At 42.5% G+C, this 16613-nt stretch overlaps 1 protein-coding gene across 2 annotated transcripts in view; it reads right to left on the bottom strand.

The window, feature by feature from the left end:
- Positions 1 to 15656, bottom strand: part of SLC35D2 (solute carrier family 35 member D2) — a 49406-nt gene extending 33750 nt beyond the window's left edge. For both annotated transcript variants that reach the window (XR_006386418.1, XM_044265743.1), the window contains exons 1-3: positions 15482 to 15656; positions 5255 to 5288; positions 2285 to 2371 (exon numbers count right to left, since the gene is read on the bottom strand). Coding sequence is in view for 1 of the 2 variants with exons in the window: in XM_044265743.1 (XP_044121678.1) it covers positions 2285 to 2371; positions 5255 to 5288; positions 15482 to 15633 (273 nt within the window). In the remaining variant the exon portion in view is untranslated. The remainder of the gene's footprint in view (positions 1 to 2284; positions 2372 to 5254; positions 5289 to 15481) is intronic.
- Positions 15657 to 16613: the final 957 nt, after the last annotated feature.

The raw sequence follows: 16613 nt of genomic DNA, 5'->3' as shown, positions 1-16613 counted from the left end.
AAGCTGACCATTAGTACATTCTAAAGGAGGTACTTTAATAAGGAGGAAAGTGGAAAATGGGGGATGCAGAAAGGAAAGAATAACATAACATAGTAAAAAAAAAGAAAGAAAGAAAGAAAAATCTCACTGATAACCAAGAAAATGCAAATAAAAGCCAATAAGTCATTATACACCCACCAGATCAGCACAATTTAAAATGACTGACATATTGACACACAGTAATTAAAATAGCATAAAGTTAAAAAAAAGTAAAGAAATAAATAAAACAACTGACATATCAAGGATTGGCAAGAATGTGGAGCAACAGGGACTTTCATGCACTTGTATCAGCAGTGTGAACTGGTACAACCACTTTGGAGAACTCTTTGACATTAATTACTCAAGTTGCAGATGTGCGTAGGATAGGAGTCAACCATTCCACTTCCTGAAATGCCTCCAAGAGAAATTCATGCCACAAGTATCATTTTAGGCTAAATTGTCTTTAAAAATCATATTTTGAAGCCCTAACCCCATGTGACTATATTTGGAGATAGGGTTTTTAAGGGGTAATTAAGGTAATATCATAAGGATGGGGCCTAATCCAAGGTTCGAGGTCCTTCTAAGAAGAGGAGATGCCAGGAGTGTGCACATACAAAGTAAAGGCCACATCAGGACACAGAAAGATGGCAGTGGTCTACACACCAAGGAAAGAACTTTCAACAGAAACCAACTCTGTTGACACCTTGATCTTGGACTTTTTTGCCACCAGAACTGTGAGAAAACTTGTTCCTGTTGTTTAAGCCCCTCAGTCTGTGGTATTCTGTTATGGGAGCCCTAGCTGACTAATACATGTGCACTGAGATCCAACCCTAAGGATGTTCAGAACAGTATTCTTTTCCCAGAACATTCAAGAATGGCAAAACTAACTCAGCAAAACATAATTCAGGAATACATATTAGAACAATTTCAAAGAAAGCAAGAAAAGTATTACACAGAAGTCAGAATAGTGGGTAAGGAAAATTGTGATCCTATCCCATGACCTAGATAATGACCGCACAGCTTATTATTCATGCAACTACACATTCATGAATGATGCCTTTTTCCCTATATATAGATCATTTTTCACAATTTTAAAATGTTTAAAATTATAGTATATCATAAACTAAGTATAAGCAAACCCAACGATATTCTGATTTTTCAAGTTATGATTGTGTTTATAGCTTTCTTTACACTTCAATATTTTGTTTTTCTCTTTTTGTGAATGTCCCTGATTATTGATGCTCTACCCATGTGCTTGGTCAGTCTAATGAATAACCTAGTGATAGATGTCAGTGTCTTTCCAGGCCTTAGAGATGTGGTAGTGAAGAAGCCATGTGAGGTCCTCACCCTCAAGGAACTGACAGGCTGATTTAATATCCCTAAATCCAAAAAATGCCATCATAATCCAGTTAATGCCACCTGTTGTATAGAATTGCTCAAAGAATTAAATGCCTGGCTTAAAACAACTGTTTATTGAACCAGCAACTGTTCAAGAAAGGTAGTTCTGTTCCAAATTCTAGGAAGGAAAGGCAGGTTTTATGCTTTATCAATCTAAGTTAAAAATGAAAATTTAAACCAAGATCAGAAAAGTAGGGCCAAAGAGTCAAATTTGGCCCAGCTTTTGTCTATGTAAATGAAGTTTTATTAGCACATAATCACAGCAATTCATTTATATATCATGATACAGTGGCAGAGCTGAATAGTTCCAAGAGAGACAGTCTAGCCCACAAAGCCTAGATATCTGCTATCTGTTTGTTTTTTTAGCAAAAAAAACTTACCAATTCCTGGTAGGGCTTTGCCTTTTCAGAAGACATAAGTATTTATTTAATGTCAGTTCTTAAGCACATACTTCCACTATTATTACATTATGTTAATGAACAACTGAATGAGTAATACAATATCTCTATTAAGAAGTCTCTACCCAGGGACGCCTGGCTGTCTTGGTCGTTAGGCAACTGCCTTCAGCTCAGGTCATGATCCCAGGGTCCTGGAATCTAGCCCCATCAGGCTCCTGGCTCAGCAGGAGGCCTCCTTCTCCCTCTCCCCCTCCCCCTGCTTGTGTTCCCTCTCTCGCTGTGTATCTCTCTGTCAAATAAATAAAATCTCTGTCAAATAAATAAAATCTTGAAGAAGAAGAAGTCGTCTCTACCCAGTGTAAGCAGGAAGCACACTGCGTGTGGAAATTGACATGTATTCTTAGATCCATTTAAATTCTATAGCATTTTCACATGTTCCATCAAAGCTCTATATACTTTTCATCACATACCTTCACAGGAATTTTCTTGTCAAAGTCAGGGAAATGAATTAGTTTATTTAGTTTGGATACATACAGTATCATTATGGTCACTGCCATCTAAAAAAAAAGAGGGGGAGGGAGAAACTTTAGCAAAATACCTGGAAAGACTGAGGTACAAAGACATCATCAGAAGAAAACACATTCATCAAAAAGAAAGTATTATTCAGAAAAATCCATTTTCTAGGTTCCAAATAATAACTATTTCCTAGAGTATTAAAAATTATTTTTTTGTCAATGTATAAATTCCATCAGAACTATAGGCAAAAAGCATAAAATCAGAGAGAGATCACAGTAGGCAGAGAGGCAGGCAGAAAAAGGGGAAGGGAAGCAGGCCCCCTGCTGAGCAGAGAGCCTGACGCGGGACTCGATCCCAGGACCCTGAGATCATAACCTGAGCCGAAGGCCGCGGCTTAACCCACTGAGCCACCCAGGTGCCCCTAAAAAGCATAAAATCAAATAGCTCACACATATACATATTGTCTCAAGGGGCTCAAGGAACAGTGACAGAGGGGGAAAAAAGAAATGGTGTCCCCAAAACTGGCCAGAGTGACTACAGTTAGAGAGGCCATTCCTTGATTCTGGACCATATTTCCTGTGTAGAGCATATGGTCACCTTCCCACATAGAGACTGGGGCTCCCTTGAGGGGGCAAACTCTACAGATAAACACGCTTTCTGTGATGTTCAGTATTCCTGTAACACAGAAGACAAATTAAGAGAAAAAGAGTTTTTTGTGTTTTTTTTTTTTAAGATTTTATTAATTTGACAGACAGAGATCTCAAGTAGAAAGAAAGGCAGGCAGAGAGAGAGGAGGAAGCAGGCTCCCCGCTGAGCAGAGAGCCCGATGCGGGGCTCAATCCCAGGACTCCGGGATCATGACCTGAGCCGAAGGCAGAGGCTTTAACCCACCGAGCCACCAAGGTGCCCCAAGAGAAAAAGAGTTTTATTTTTATTTTTTTTTTTTTTTAGATTTTTTTTTTTTTAATTTATTTGAGAGAGAGAGACAGTGAGAGAGAGAATGAGCGAGGAGAAGGTCAGAGAGCGAAGCAGACTCCCCATGGAGCTGGGAGCCTGATGTGGGACTCGATCCCGGGACTCCAGGATCACGCCCTGAGCCGGAGGCAGTCGTCCAACCAACTGCGCCACCCAGGCGTCCCGAGAAAAAGAGTTTTAAAAGGGATTTATTTTTCTCTTCAATCTAGTCAGTCCTGCAAAAATGTCTCATTCAAACCCTATTAACCTGGAGTATAGCAAGTATATTAGAAATACTCCAGATTATCATTATGAGTACAAAATTTTAATTTCATAGTAAAAAATTTTAATATCATTTTCCTATGCAAATTTTAGAACTTACTTAATTTTCTCCACATTATGAGCAAAAATTTAAGAACTCCTTCAACATGATTATCATCCTAATCCTTGAGCTTAATGAGTTTACAAATGTAATGCTTATGATAGATGAATGTAACATGAGCCCATCTTGAATTATAATTATAGTTTATATTTATAACTTACTTTGTAATTCTTACAGAAATATACTAACCCTTATTTAAAATATTCTGCAACTCAGACTTTTAAAATTGGGTCTGCTGCTCTCTTTCCACACAAATTGCATATCAGAAAGGCTTTACTTGGAGTAAGCCAGTGAGTTTATTTGCCTTGGGGATTACTAAGGGCACATTATCACATATTCACTGATCTTTTAAAGTACTTTTTTCTGCCTATTTCACATTGAAACACTAAGACAATCTATTTTTGACCTTAAGGAAAATATTGATTTTTTACTACTTTTTCCCTAAAATTATGTTGTAAAGAGTGACTTATGAGCAAAACATTTAACCAGAATAATGTTTAATCATATAAATGACATCCTTTCCAAGACTCACAATTAAAAATTTAATTAACAGATACAATTTTCCTAATTTTACATTTTTTCCCTGTAAATTAAAGCAAAACCAAACAAACATATCAAAAATGTGCCTTTGGTGCCTGTTTCCACTTGTCTACCAGAAATCACCAGCATATGACCAAGAGAGTAAACAAGCTATGAATTAATATTAATGGGAAATTTCAGAAGGAGCCAAATGAGGTTAGTCTAAAAGCTTATCCAACCTCATCTTTATACTTGAGAATGAAAAAATCACAAACTGCAGGAAGCAAAATACAAGCATATTTAGTTAGGCCCATAGAGAGTTTTGTAAAAATTGGAACGTGTTGCCAGCATTTACAAATTTGATGTAAACATTCAAAACCCCTGCCTCTTGAAACACCTCCAGGGTTTTGATAATAAGGGTGTATAATAACCCAATCTCATCTCCCCAACCCTTCTCCTCTCAGCACAGTGGCTTAAACTGAGTACCAATAGCACACTTCAACTGGAGGAACTGTGCTCCTAGTCCTACCTCAGGCTTCAAACCCATTCATTTGTTGCCCACCAGGCCTTGGAAGCTTTCAGTCTTCTGGCCCCTAGTTTTAGGGTAATTAAATCCAATTAATCCAATTAAGGAAGCTGAAACAAGTAGTTGTTTGGATTTTTTTTTCCTGAAAATACAATATTTCCTAAATTATAGAAAGACATAAGATATGTCAATATTTCATGCTGTTTTAGGGCGCCTGGGTGGCTCAGTGGGTTAAAGCCTCTGCCTTTGGCTTGGGTCATGATCTCAGGGTCCTGGGATTAAGCCCCATGGGGCTTTCTGCTCAGCAGGGACCCTGCTTCCCCCTCTCTCTCTGCCTGCCTCTCTATCTACTTCTGATCTCTGTCAAGTAAATAAATAAAATCTTTAAAAAAAAAATTAATGCTGTTTCACCAAAAGTACCATGATCCTCTGGCTCTCTGCCAGTTGAATGAATCTGTAAACCATGGTTTTAAGCAAAAGCACTAAAATTTCATCATGTATGATGACAACTAATTAAGCAGCTAATTTTTCTTTTTCACTTACCTGCCCAATTCCAAGAAAAATTGGTGATGGGAATCTGTTTAAAAACACAGAATAACAATTTTAACAACTGACAAAAGTTCGCAGACCGTCTATAATACATAATGTCAGGAGTTATTAAAAAATCTTAGACTGAAAAAAAAAATCTTAGACTGACCATGATCCTGGGATCGTAGGATTGAGCAGGGAGCCTGCTTCTCTCTCTCCCTTTGATCCTCCCCCCTCACTCATATTCTCTCTCATTCTCAAATAAATAAAAACTTTTAATAATAATAATAATATACCCAGGAACAAATCTAATAAAAGGCTAATTAAAGATTACAATTGATGAGAAGAAAAAACTTGTGATTCTTGCCTGTATGTTCATATATAATCTTTTGAGCTTCTACAAGACATAAAAACAATATATAACCCTGTAAAAACTGTTCATTCTCTGGAGCTCTTTCTTCCTTGTGAAGAGCATGTTTCTGAGGCAGCTATCCTCACTTGGACTCGAATAAAACTCTCTCTCTAACTTTTAGAGATTCTAAAAGGTTCGAGAACAGAGATGAGGACAGATACACACATATGTGACAAAGAAGATAGCGTAGAGCAGTGTGGGAAAGATGGTCTTTCAACAAATGGCACTGGTAATTTAGATACACAATCCTGACCCCTGCTTCACACCATTTTTTTTCCAATTTATTTATTTTCAGAAAAACATTATTCATTATTTTTTCACCACACCCAGTGCTCCATGCAAGCCGTGCCCTCTATAATACCCACCACCTGGTACCCCAACCTCCCACCCCCCCACCACTTCAAACCCCTCAGACTGTTTTTCAGAGTCCATAGTCTCTCATGGTTCACCTCCCCTTCCAATCTACCCAAATTCCCTACTACTCTCTAACGCCCCTTGTCCTCCATGCTATTTGTTATGCTCCACAAATAAGTGAAACCATATGATAATTGACTCTCTCTGCTTGACTGATTTCACTCAGCATAATCTCTTCCAGTCCCGTCCATGTTGCTACAAAAGTTGGGTATTCATCCTTTCTGATGGAAGCATAATACTCCATAGTGTATATGGACCACATCTTCCTTATCCATTCATCCGTTGAAGGGCATCTTGGTTCTTTCCATAGTTTGGCGACTGTGGCCATTGCTGCTATAAACATTGGGGTACAGATGGCCCTTCTTTTCACGACATCTGTGTCTTTGGGGTAAATACCCAGGAGTGCAATTGCAGGGTCATAGGGAAGCTCTATTTTTAATTTCTTGAGGAATCTCCACACTGTTCTCCAAAGAGGCTGCACCAACTTGCATTCCCACCAACAGTGGAAGAGGGTTCCCCTTTCTCCACATCCTCTCCAACACATGTTGTTTCCTGTTTTGTTAATTTTGGCCATTCTAACTGGTGTAAGGTGATATCTGGGAGATTCAAATTAAAACCACACCATTTTTTTTAAAGATTTTATTTATTTATTTGACAGAGAGAAATCACAAGTAGGCAGAGAGGCAGGCAGAGAGAGAGAGAGGGAAGCAGGCTCCCTGCTGAGCAGAGAGCCCGATGCGGGACTCGATCCCAGGACTCCGAGATCATGACCTGAGCCGAAGGCAGCGGCTTAACCCACTGAGCCACCCAGGCGCCCCTAAAACCACACCATTTTTAAGAAGGCAGCACTGCACTGTCTCCCAGCCATTCCTCAGGCTACTACAATAGAGGGAAATACCACCCCCCACACACATACACCCCCCAATCTGTATGTCACTGATTTCAGCCAGGGCAAGAAGACAGTAAAGAATGGACTTAACTTATCAAAGGAAATGGAATGAATGGACAGTACCACCAGGAGAATAAAACTAATTCCAAGGGCTGGATGCCATTTTTGCCATCCAGACTCCCTCTGGACTGAGCATTTATTCCCCCAGTTGCCCAAGAACATCCTCAGCTGAGGAAGGCTACTTTGTCAAATAGTAAACACCCTCCCTGTGAGTCTCCTGCATTCCAATCTCTGGTCTGTACAAAAAGTGTAAAAGACCAGGGTCCCTACCCTAGTTCAGAATTGGTCTGTTGGGCCATCCCAGCACCAGAGCCCCTGGGATCAGGCTTTGCTGTGCTTGCACTACAGCCAAATCCGACTTCCCTCACTCTTCCTCAGGAGTACATTCTAAGAGCTCTCCTCAGTATACTTCCTCCGCCTCTCAGAGTCTGCTTGCCAGAGAACACAACCTGTCACTGCAAATGAGATCACAAGACAGCAACATAAACGGTGAAACGACAAGAACAGGCTTACAGAAGACAGACAAAGAGGCCAGGTTAGGGGAAAATATAATACAGGAAAAGAAGGAATTCAAGAAAGAAAGAAAATGATTCAAAGATAAAAAGCAAATTTGTTGATGCGAGGAAAATAAATAGACTGAATCTTCAGATCTAAAAGCACACTGGTAGGGCGCCTGGGTGGCTCAGTGGGTTAAGCCGCTGCCTTCGGCTCAGGTCATGATCGCAGGATCCTGGGATCGAGTCCCGCATGGGGCTCTCTGCTCAGCAGGGAGCCTGCTTCCCTTCCTCTCTCTCTGTCTGCCTCTCTGCTTACTTGTGATCTCTCTCTGTCAAATGAATAAATAAAATCTTTAAAAAAAAAAATAAAAGCACACTGTTAAAGAATGTTCCACGGCTGCCTTCAGGTCAGGTCATGATCCTAGGGTCCTGGGGTCAAGCCCCACATCGGGCTCCCTGCTCTGCCAGAAACCTCTCCCACTCCTCCTGCTTGTATTCCCTCTCTTGCTGTCTCTCTGTCAAATAAAATTACGGTTGCCAAACTATGGAAAGAACCAAGATGCCCTTCAACGGATGAATAGATAAGGAAGATGTCGTCCATATACACTATGGAGTATTATGCTTCCATCAGAAAGGATGAATACCCAACTTTTGTAGCAACATGGACGGGACTGGAAGAGATTATGCTGAGTGAAATAAGTCAAGCAGAGAGAGTCAATTATCATATGGTTTCACTTATTTGTGGAGCATAACAAATAGCATGGAGGATAAAGGGGTGTTAGAGAGGAAAAGGGAATTTGGGTAAATTGGAAGGGGAGGTGAACCATGAGAGACTATGGACTCTGAAAAACAATCTGAGGGGTTTGAAGTGGCAGGGGTGGGTGGGAGGTCGGGGTACCAGGTGGTGGGTATTATAGAGGGCACGGCTTGCATGGAGCACTGGGGGTGGTGAAAAAATAATGAATACTGTTTTTCTGAAAATAAATAAATTGAAAAAAATTTAAAATAAATAAATAAAGACTCTTCAACCTAAGTAAAGCAGCAACCATGAAATCCATTTTTAAAAAAAAAACAAAAACAAAAACAAAAAACCCTACCTGACAATGGAATCCACCTATTAGGAATGAAATCAAAACAATAAATTTAGGAATGGAGACATTGTGGTAAAAAGGCTGTTGCTGATTACTATCTCCATTTAAATATAGAACAGATTCAAACAGCTGTGGGATTATAATTACACAACAGTTTGCTTCATATAAAACAAGATGTGGAGGGGAGGAGGGGAGACAGGAAGAACCACGCAAGTATCTTCATCCTTCATAGCAGGGAAGTCTTAAACTGAAACGTGTTTACAAAATAAACATGGTGAGATCAACTTTTTTTTTTAAGATTTTATTTATTTATTTGAGAGAGAGAGAGAAAGAGCAGAGGCAGAGGGAGGGGCGGCGGGAGAGAGACAAGCAGACTCCCCGTTGAGTGGGAAGCTGATGTGGGGCCCCAGCCCACCGTGACGGGAGCTGGAGGCAGACACTGAACTGAACAAAGTAAGCCACCCAGATGTGCTGATGAGATCAACTTCTTAATGTTTTTCACGACCTCTTCATCTCAGAGGGATCTTTTAAGAAAATACTAGCACTTGTAGTGAAGAAATCTATATCTGAAATTCAGTTAAAATTAAATTTCATGGGGCACCTAGGTGGCTCAGTGGGTTAAAGCTTCTGCCTTCAGCTCAGGTCATGTTCCCAGGGGCCTAGGATCGAGCCCTGCATTGGGCTCTGCTCAGCGGGGAGCCTGCTTCCTCCTCTCTCTCTCTCTGCCTGCCTCTCTGCCTACTTGTGATCTCTGTCAGATAAATAAATTTTAAAAATCTTAAGAAGAAAAAAACTAAATTTCATGCATATGTGCAACTTGCAATCCCCACTTAAATAAGCCTTAAAAGCAGCCAACATGACAAATAGTAGCACAGCCCCGAAATGATACAATAAGAGTTCACAGGGTCAGCAATGCAGCACCCTTGCCAAAAAGGTTTAATCTGGATGTAATCAAGCTCTTAGATATAAAGTTCAGTTGGGAAATAAGCTAAGCAAGCCTTTAAAACATAAATCAGACAATCCATAATGTGGGACATTTTATAAAATACCTGGCCCAGGCTTTTCAAAAAGTCAGTATCATGGGGAAGAAATGGGATGAGGAGCTTTTCTAGATTAAAATAAACTATAAAAACATAACTCAATGCATTTCATGAACCCTGACTGGATCTTGATTTAAATGTTTAAAACAACCATAAAAATATCTTGGGACAACTGGGATGATTATATATTTGGTATTAGATTACTTTAGGAAATCATTAAAATTTGTTAAAAGCAAAAATTATACTGTGCAGGAGACTATTTCAGGAGAGACATGTTAAAATATATGCACCCCCAAAACTGGAGTGCAGAATCAGGATATTTGTAACTTACTTTCAATGGCTGGGGGGAAGCAAATATAATAAAATGTTCATTACTGCATTTCAGTGATGTCTGCTTTCCATTTTTCTGTATGCTTGAAACTTTTCACCATGAAAAGTGCTGGGGGGGGCACCTAGGTGATACTTGAAAAAATAATTAAATTAAAGCCCTTCTTTCCAATGTCCATAATAACCAAAATATGGAAAGAGCCCAGATGTTCACTGACAGATGAATGGATAAATATACATATATATATATGTATATGATATATACCTATATATCTATATCTAAGATATATATATATTTAAAAAGTAATCTATACATCTTCGTAGTATTTGTTTTTTTTAAAAAAAAATTTATTTATTTCTTTGACAGAGAGAGACAGCGAGAGAGGGAACACAAGCAGGGAGAGAGGGAGAGGGAGAAGCAGGCTTCCCACCGAGCAGGGAGCCCCATGAGGGGCTGGATCCTAGGACCCTGGGATCATGGCCTGAGCAAAAGGCAGATGCTTAATGATTGAGCCACCTTAATATTAGTACATATTCCTTAGTATTTCTAAAATACTAAGTATTTAGTGGTATTTCTTAAAATTTCACCTTAATATTTTTCTTCTGTTTGAATTCTTTGTAATGATCATGCCAGAATGACTTTTCTTGGGGGAAAAAAAAAAAAAAGGAGAGAGAGGCATGTAGCTAGCTCAGTCAGTGGATGATGTGACTCTTGATCTCAGGTTCATGAGTTCAAGCCCCACACTGGCCACAGAGCTTACATTCAGAAAAATTGTTTTTAGTAGATATTTCAAGATATTGATTCTAGGTAGATGGGAATATAATTATTATTATCTTCTTCGTATATTTCTGTATTTAAATTTTTAAAGATTTTATTTATTTATTTATTTGACAGAGAGAGAGACAGCGAAAGAGGGAACACAAGCAGGGGAGTGGGAGAGGGAGAAGCAGGCTGCCCGAGGAGCAGGGAGCCTGATGCAGGGCTTGATCTCAGGACTCTGGGATCATGATCTGAGCCAAAGGCAGTTGCTTAATGACTGAGTTACCCAGGCACCCCAATAACCTCCAATTTTTTAAATGAATTCTTATACTAGTGAATGTGAGGAAGTGAAGACCATGGGTACACAACTTCTCAACAGTCAAGACTCTGAAAGGAACAGAGAAATGAGGGTCCATGAGGGATCGAGTATGGGTTATTTTCTCTTAAGAAACCTGAACATGTTTCCAAGGGCAGAACAGAGGAGGAGACCGAAGGAGCTGGAAGAGCAGACCTGTGGAAGAGGAGAGCTAGACCTTCCACAGAGACAAAAGAGTCCCTACATCCTACCATCAAGGGTAAGGTGGAGGCCTCTTTGATGGCCTCTACTTTCTCAATAGTACCAGAGATGGGGAGTGGAGGGTGGGGTGTGTGGGAAGTTTTAGGATGAAGGAGAAAGCGTGAAGGAGTTGCTTCTGAGATGAGGAAAGCAAGCCCCCAGAAGAAACGACGGGGTAGGAAGGAGAGCTGGTTAAGCTTCATGATCATCCTTTTAAAGTCAACCCAGTCAGTTCAGAAGTGGTTTTCCTCCCACAACAGTCTGCGCTGCTCTGTGCTGAAGGAGAGAGGCAGGTGGTCGGCTGTGCTGGATCAATGCCGCCCCAGTGGGACTGAGGAAGGACTTGCAGGGTGGGATGTGCAGACATGAGCTGGAGGCAGGGTGGAGAGTGGACACCTGGCAGGTCACGCCAAGCACATGGCCCTGGGAGTGACTGTAGGAAGCGGGGCTGTACCAGCTGAGAGGGTTCGTCTGTGGATCCTGAAGTCCCCAAGGTTGACGACAGTCCAGGGGGAGAAGACCAGGACACTTTGTTACGTGAATGACAGGAGCTCAAGAGCCACTGTAGAGGACCACAAGCAGTGGTCCCTCTACTTTTTGGAGAACATGGAGCCTGGCCATTGGGGAAGCATGAGGACCCAACCTCACCTCCTGGCCATACCCAGGGTAAAACCAAGAACCAGCTGCTTCCAGGGGCCAAGGGAGCTGCGTCTTCTGGAGAGAACAGGTTTTCATCAGAGTAAGAGAAAATTTCAAGTTGGTTTTGTTTTTAATACGAATTTCCTTGTTCCCACTGCTGGAGACTCAATTCAATAGCTTTTATAAAAACCTCTCCAAGTAATTCACACTCACAGGCAGGTTTGGAAAGCACTGTGCTAAATAATCCCCAAAGTCCTGGGATGCATAAAGAAGAAGACATACAGCAAATGTTTGTCAAACTAAATACAACTAAGCTCTATATTTTTATTAAGCTCCATTATAAATTCTTGCATGTCATAGAGAACAGTATATTACAATGACAACCAAAAAAGCCGACCCAGACCACCTGCACAACGCTCATGAATCTGATTGCAAAGACCCACTGGTATAACCAACTGGCCACAGACTCTTAGATGACCTTGCTTTTCCCCTCTCACCTTAACAGGGTCTGAGAGTTCACATCCTTCAAAGACCTCTCTGTGCAATCAGATAAATCTAGCATTACAATGAACCAGAGAAGTCTAACAAAACAAAGAACAAAGACCACCCGTCAGTCTTATACCCCAAACAGAAACAATCTTTTCAAAATGGAAAAGAAAAAACATCCTTTGAGCTACCTTCTCATGACCCTGTGGATTAGGTAATTATTGAAATATCCTTCCTTCTATTCCACAACAACATTCTATCTTCAAACAACTAATGTTTGGATCAGATTTCTATGGTTTATTGTTGTAACAAAATTAACCCAACCCTCTTCCCCTCAAAAATGTGCTCCTAAAGCATTTTGAGATGAGAGAACAAACAATGTTATTGGAACAGGGTTCTCCGATTGTATATTACATTACGGATATGTGAAATATTTACTTCTAAGGATTGAAAGAGTTTCACCTTGCAGAGACAAAAACTCCATTTCCTCCTTCAATCATGGAACTCAAAATTTTAAAGATGGAAAGACTAGAGCATGAGGTGTCTCATATAATAATAATTCTTTCCAGTTGGATACTGCCCTTCATCTTCAAAGCACTTAACCAGTGTTTACTGGCTCCTGCTTCCAACAAGACACATGTTTTTGGAAGCAGTTAACCGCCATGGCCAGAGAGCACACAGCTCATTCAAGGGCAGAAAATCGAGACTGACCTTCAAACTTTATCCAACATAATTGTCAACCACTCCCAAACAACCCTCTTAATACTATCCTCTTGTTTTTCTTATCATAGATGTCTTAAGTTTTCTTTTTCTTCACTTAGCTTGCCTTGTATGTGTTAAATGATACAGCTTTAGTTATATGTTCATTCTAATTTTTTTGAAGCAGCATTTGGGTTTTCCACGGACACCAGCAAGCATACTTGCAACACAGTGGTCGAGACCTAGTAGGTCTGTAGGATCACCAAAAAAATATCCCAAATCTCTCTCTTCCTCCATATCTGCCACTACCCCTCAACCCACTCCCAAGTCATCTCTTAGAATTATCTAGAAAATAGCAATTGCTTCCTAGCTCCTCTCCCTTATTCCAATGCCATCAGTTCTCCAACCACCCACCAGCCAAAGAAATCTCTTTAATCTCACAAATCATGTCATATCACTCCTCATGCTAAAACCTTCTAAGGGACACCCAAATGCATTTAGACCAAAATTAAAACTATTTATCCTAGTTTCCTTGCTTCCTCCCTGGTCCCTCAATGTCTCCTCTCAACACAGCAGCCAGAGGGATTTAGTTCATGTTACCCCTCCAATCAGCACCTTCTAATGGTTTGCACGGCTGCTTCATAGGCCCTATACGATACAGCAATCCATTACCCTGGGACCTCACCTAGTACCATCCCCACCCAAACACCTTTCTCTTTCATGTTTGCAATGTTCTTCTCTCATTTCCCTCACCTCACTCAACTCTTGGCTGGCATGTCACCTCCTCAGCAAAGATTCACTGATCACATGAGACAGCAAACTCTTTCCCATGCCCACACTCCCTAACTCCCTTTCATGCCTTCGTTTTTCTCCTGACCACACAACTGCATCTGAGGTAACATAAATTCTACTGATTCACTAGAAAGCTCCATGTAAACTCTAGAAGGATGGATATTTGCTTTATCACATTTGGGATTTTGATCTGCTTTATTCACTTCTATATCCCAGGTGCCTAGAACAGTGCCTGGCCCATAACAGGTGCTTAATAATTATTACTGAATGAAGGAAGGATCTGATCCTGCCTTCCCTGCCTCCCTCCCCCCTGATTTCTCTCTCACCTCCTTCCATGTTCTCACTCATTTCCTCCAGCAGACCAAACTCATGCCCCCTTCCTCACATTCCCTTCAGCTTCGAAGGCTCTTGTGCAACCACTCCACCCCCGGAACTCTCATACCACACCTGAAATCACCCTGATTATTCATGAACCCACTTCTTTCCAGTCTCTACCACTAGTATAGAATCTCTGGCGGGGGTGGGGGGTGGAGGGGTGAGAGGTTGGGGGTGGGGTTTCTGTGCTGATCACAGCTGCTTCCGCGGTGCCTGCAATGGGCTTGGCACATAGTAGGTGCTCAGAAGCCAACTGTTGGAGGTGTAACCAGCCAAGCTCCTGTGGGTCTCAGCTGTCTCAAGTATAAAAGAAAAAAGGTGAAGATATTCTCTGAGGTCTCTTTGAAGCTCTTTATAAAACTATGATTTCACGATTTTGCAGCACAGTATGGTTTACAAAGGCCCTCTCACTTACGGCAGCTCCTGCAAAGCTCTGGGAGGTAATTAACAGGCTTGTAATTATCCAGCTTTGGCTTCTAAGAAAACTGCTCACTATGAGTGTAGCCCAAGAGGTACAGCTATTAGATGGTTTAGCTGGATCTAAATCCACAGTGCTTTCAGTGCTGCTGTAAGGACAGCAGAATTAAACAGGAATTTCTAGTCCTTATAAATAGGCTCAAGGAGCCACAAATCCGGCTTAGGGCACACTAATCCAAAAAAGTACATCATGTGAACTTCTCATTGTTTTCCCTCAACACACTGGTAATTTGAGAATAAAAGACCAAACAAGGCACGTCTCAGGATTCAGGACTCGTCTGATGGTGGAACATCTAGAGCTTTGTAGAGAACTATTCTCCTTTAAGGTTAGCATTCAGATCACTTGTTCCAGCTCGCCTGTACCTTGGAAAGCTTTGGTGTGTAGCTCTCTTTGGGGTGTAGCTCTCTTTGGGGTGTAGCTCTGCAAGCACAGATATGCAGTGTCTTACAGCAGCGGTAAACAGTAGGGCAAATGACTGTTAGGTTGGGATTTGGATTTTAGAAACCTGCGAAGGTCCCAGCTGACGCCGTTGGCATTGGAGTCAGCAGGGAGACTCCGCGCTCTCTGTCCCAGTCAGCCCGCGGACCCGGGCGCGGCCGAAGTGCTCGGAGGGCAGGGGCAGCCCCACCGCGCCCTCGCCCCGGGACCTCGCGCGGCACCGGGAGCCGGAAGGTCCCGGGACCGGGCACCCCGCGGCCCCCGCCCGGCCCCCTGAGGTCCTCCTCACCGATAGGTGGTCAGCAGTGCCTTGTTGACCAGCACGATGAGGAAGGAGCAAGTCCCGTAGAAAAGCGCCGACAGCAGCTTGGCCAGCCGGGAGGGCAGCCGCGCGGAGGCGGGGTCGAGGTCCGCGCCCTCGGCCTGGCTGCCGGCCGTCATGACCACGGCCGCCCGCAGCCGGGAGCCCGCAGCCGGGAGCCCGCAGCCGGGAGCCCGCAGCCCGGAGCTCGCAGCCCTCCGCCGCCCTTCGCGGCGCTCCGGCCCGCCCCGCCCCAGTTCCGTCCCCGCCTGCGGCCGGCCCGCCAGAGGGCGCGGCCGAAACAGGAAGGGCCGCGGCCGCCCCGAGTGCGCGCCTCCGGGGAGCGCCCCGCGGCTGCGGCGCGGACCTCCATGCCACCGACGGACCTCCATGCCACCGACGGACTGCAGGAATGGGCTTGGGAGAGTTGAGCCGCCCTTCCCCGTCCCCAGCTGTCCTCCTGGGAAGCAAGGCTTCCGTTTAGCCTGAGCGTGCGTTTTGCCTTTTTTCTTCCCCCTACACTTTTTAACGTATAATTTACGTAAAAGGAAAATGCAGGTTTCACGAGCCCACTGTTCTGTTTGGTGTGTACACCCTTGTAACTACCCAAATCAGCACCTTTCCAATCACCTCAAATAGTGCCCTTCGTGCCCACTGAAGGCAATCCCATCTCATTCATATTTCTGTTGCCGAGTTAGATTGGCCTCTTCTAGAATTTTATTTAAATGTCATATTAGTAAGTACTTTCAAGGCTTTTACCATTTATGTCTTTTGCCACCGCCCGTAGTTTCTTTAAATTGCAGAGGAGGACCACAGTTTATCCATTCACCAGTTGATGGGCATGTTGGTTGTTCCTATTTAGGGCTTTTTTTACAAAATGTTTCCATGAACCTTAATGTACAAGTTCTTGTGTGAACGTCTGTGTTCATTTCTCTCCAGTAAATATGTAGGAGTAACACGGGTTGAGGCCGGTGCCAAGTCTCAAGTATTTTCTTGCCTCTAGCTGCTTTATGCTTGGTTCCCTCCTTAACTTCAGGACCCACTGCTTTCCTAAGTGTTTGTTGTTCCTTGAAGGAGAGCCTCCCAAAACTACCTACTTGGACCACACTCTACCTGATGT

This window comes from Neovison vison, chromosome 9, assembly GCF_020171115.1.
Source record: "Neovison vison isolate M4711 chromosome 9, ASM_NN_V1, whole genome shotgun sequence".
NCBI classification, from domain to species: domain Eukaryota; kingdom Metazoa; phylum Chordata; class Mammalia; order Carnivora; family Mustelidae; genus Neogale; species Neogale vison.
This window is presented reverse-complemented; position numbering and strand designations above follow the sequence as displayed.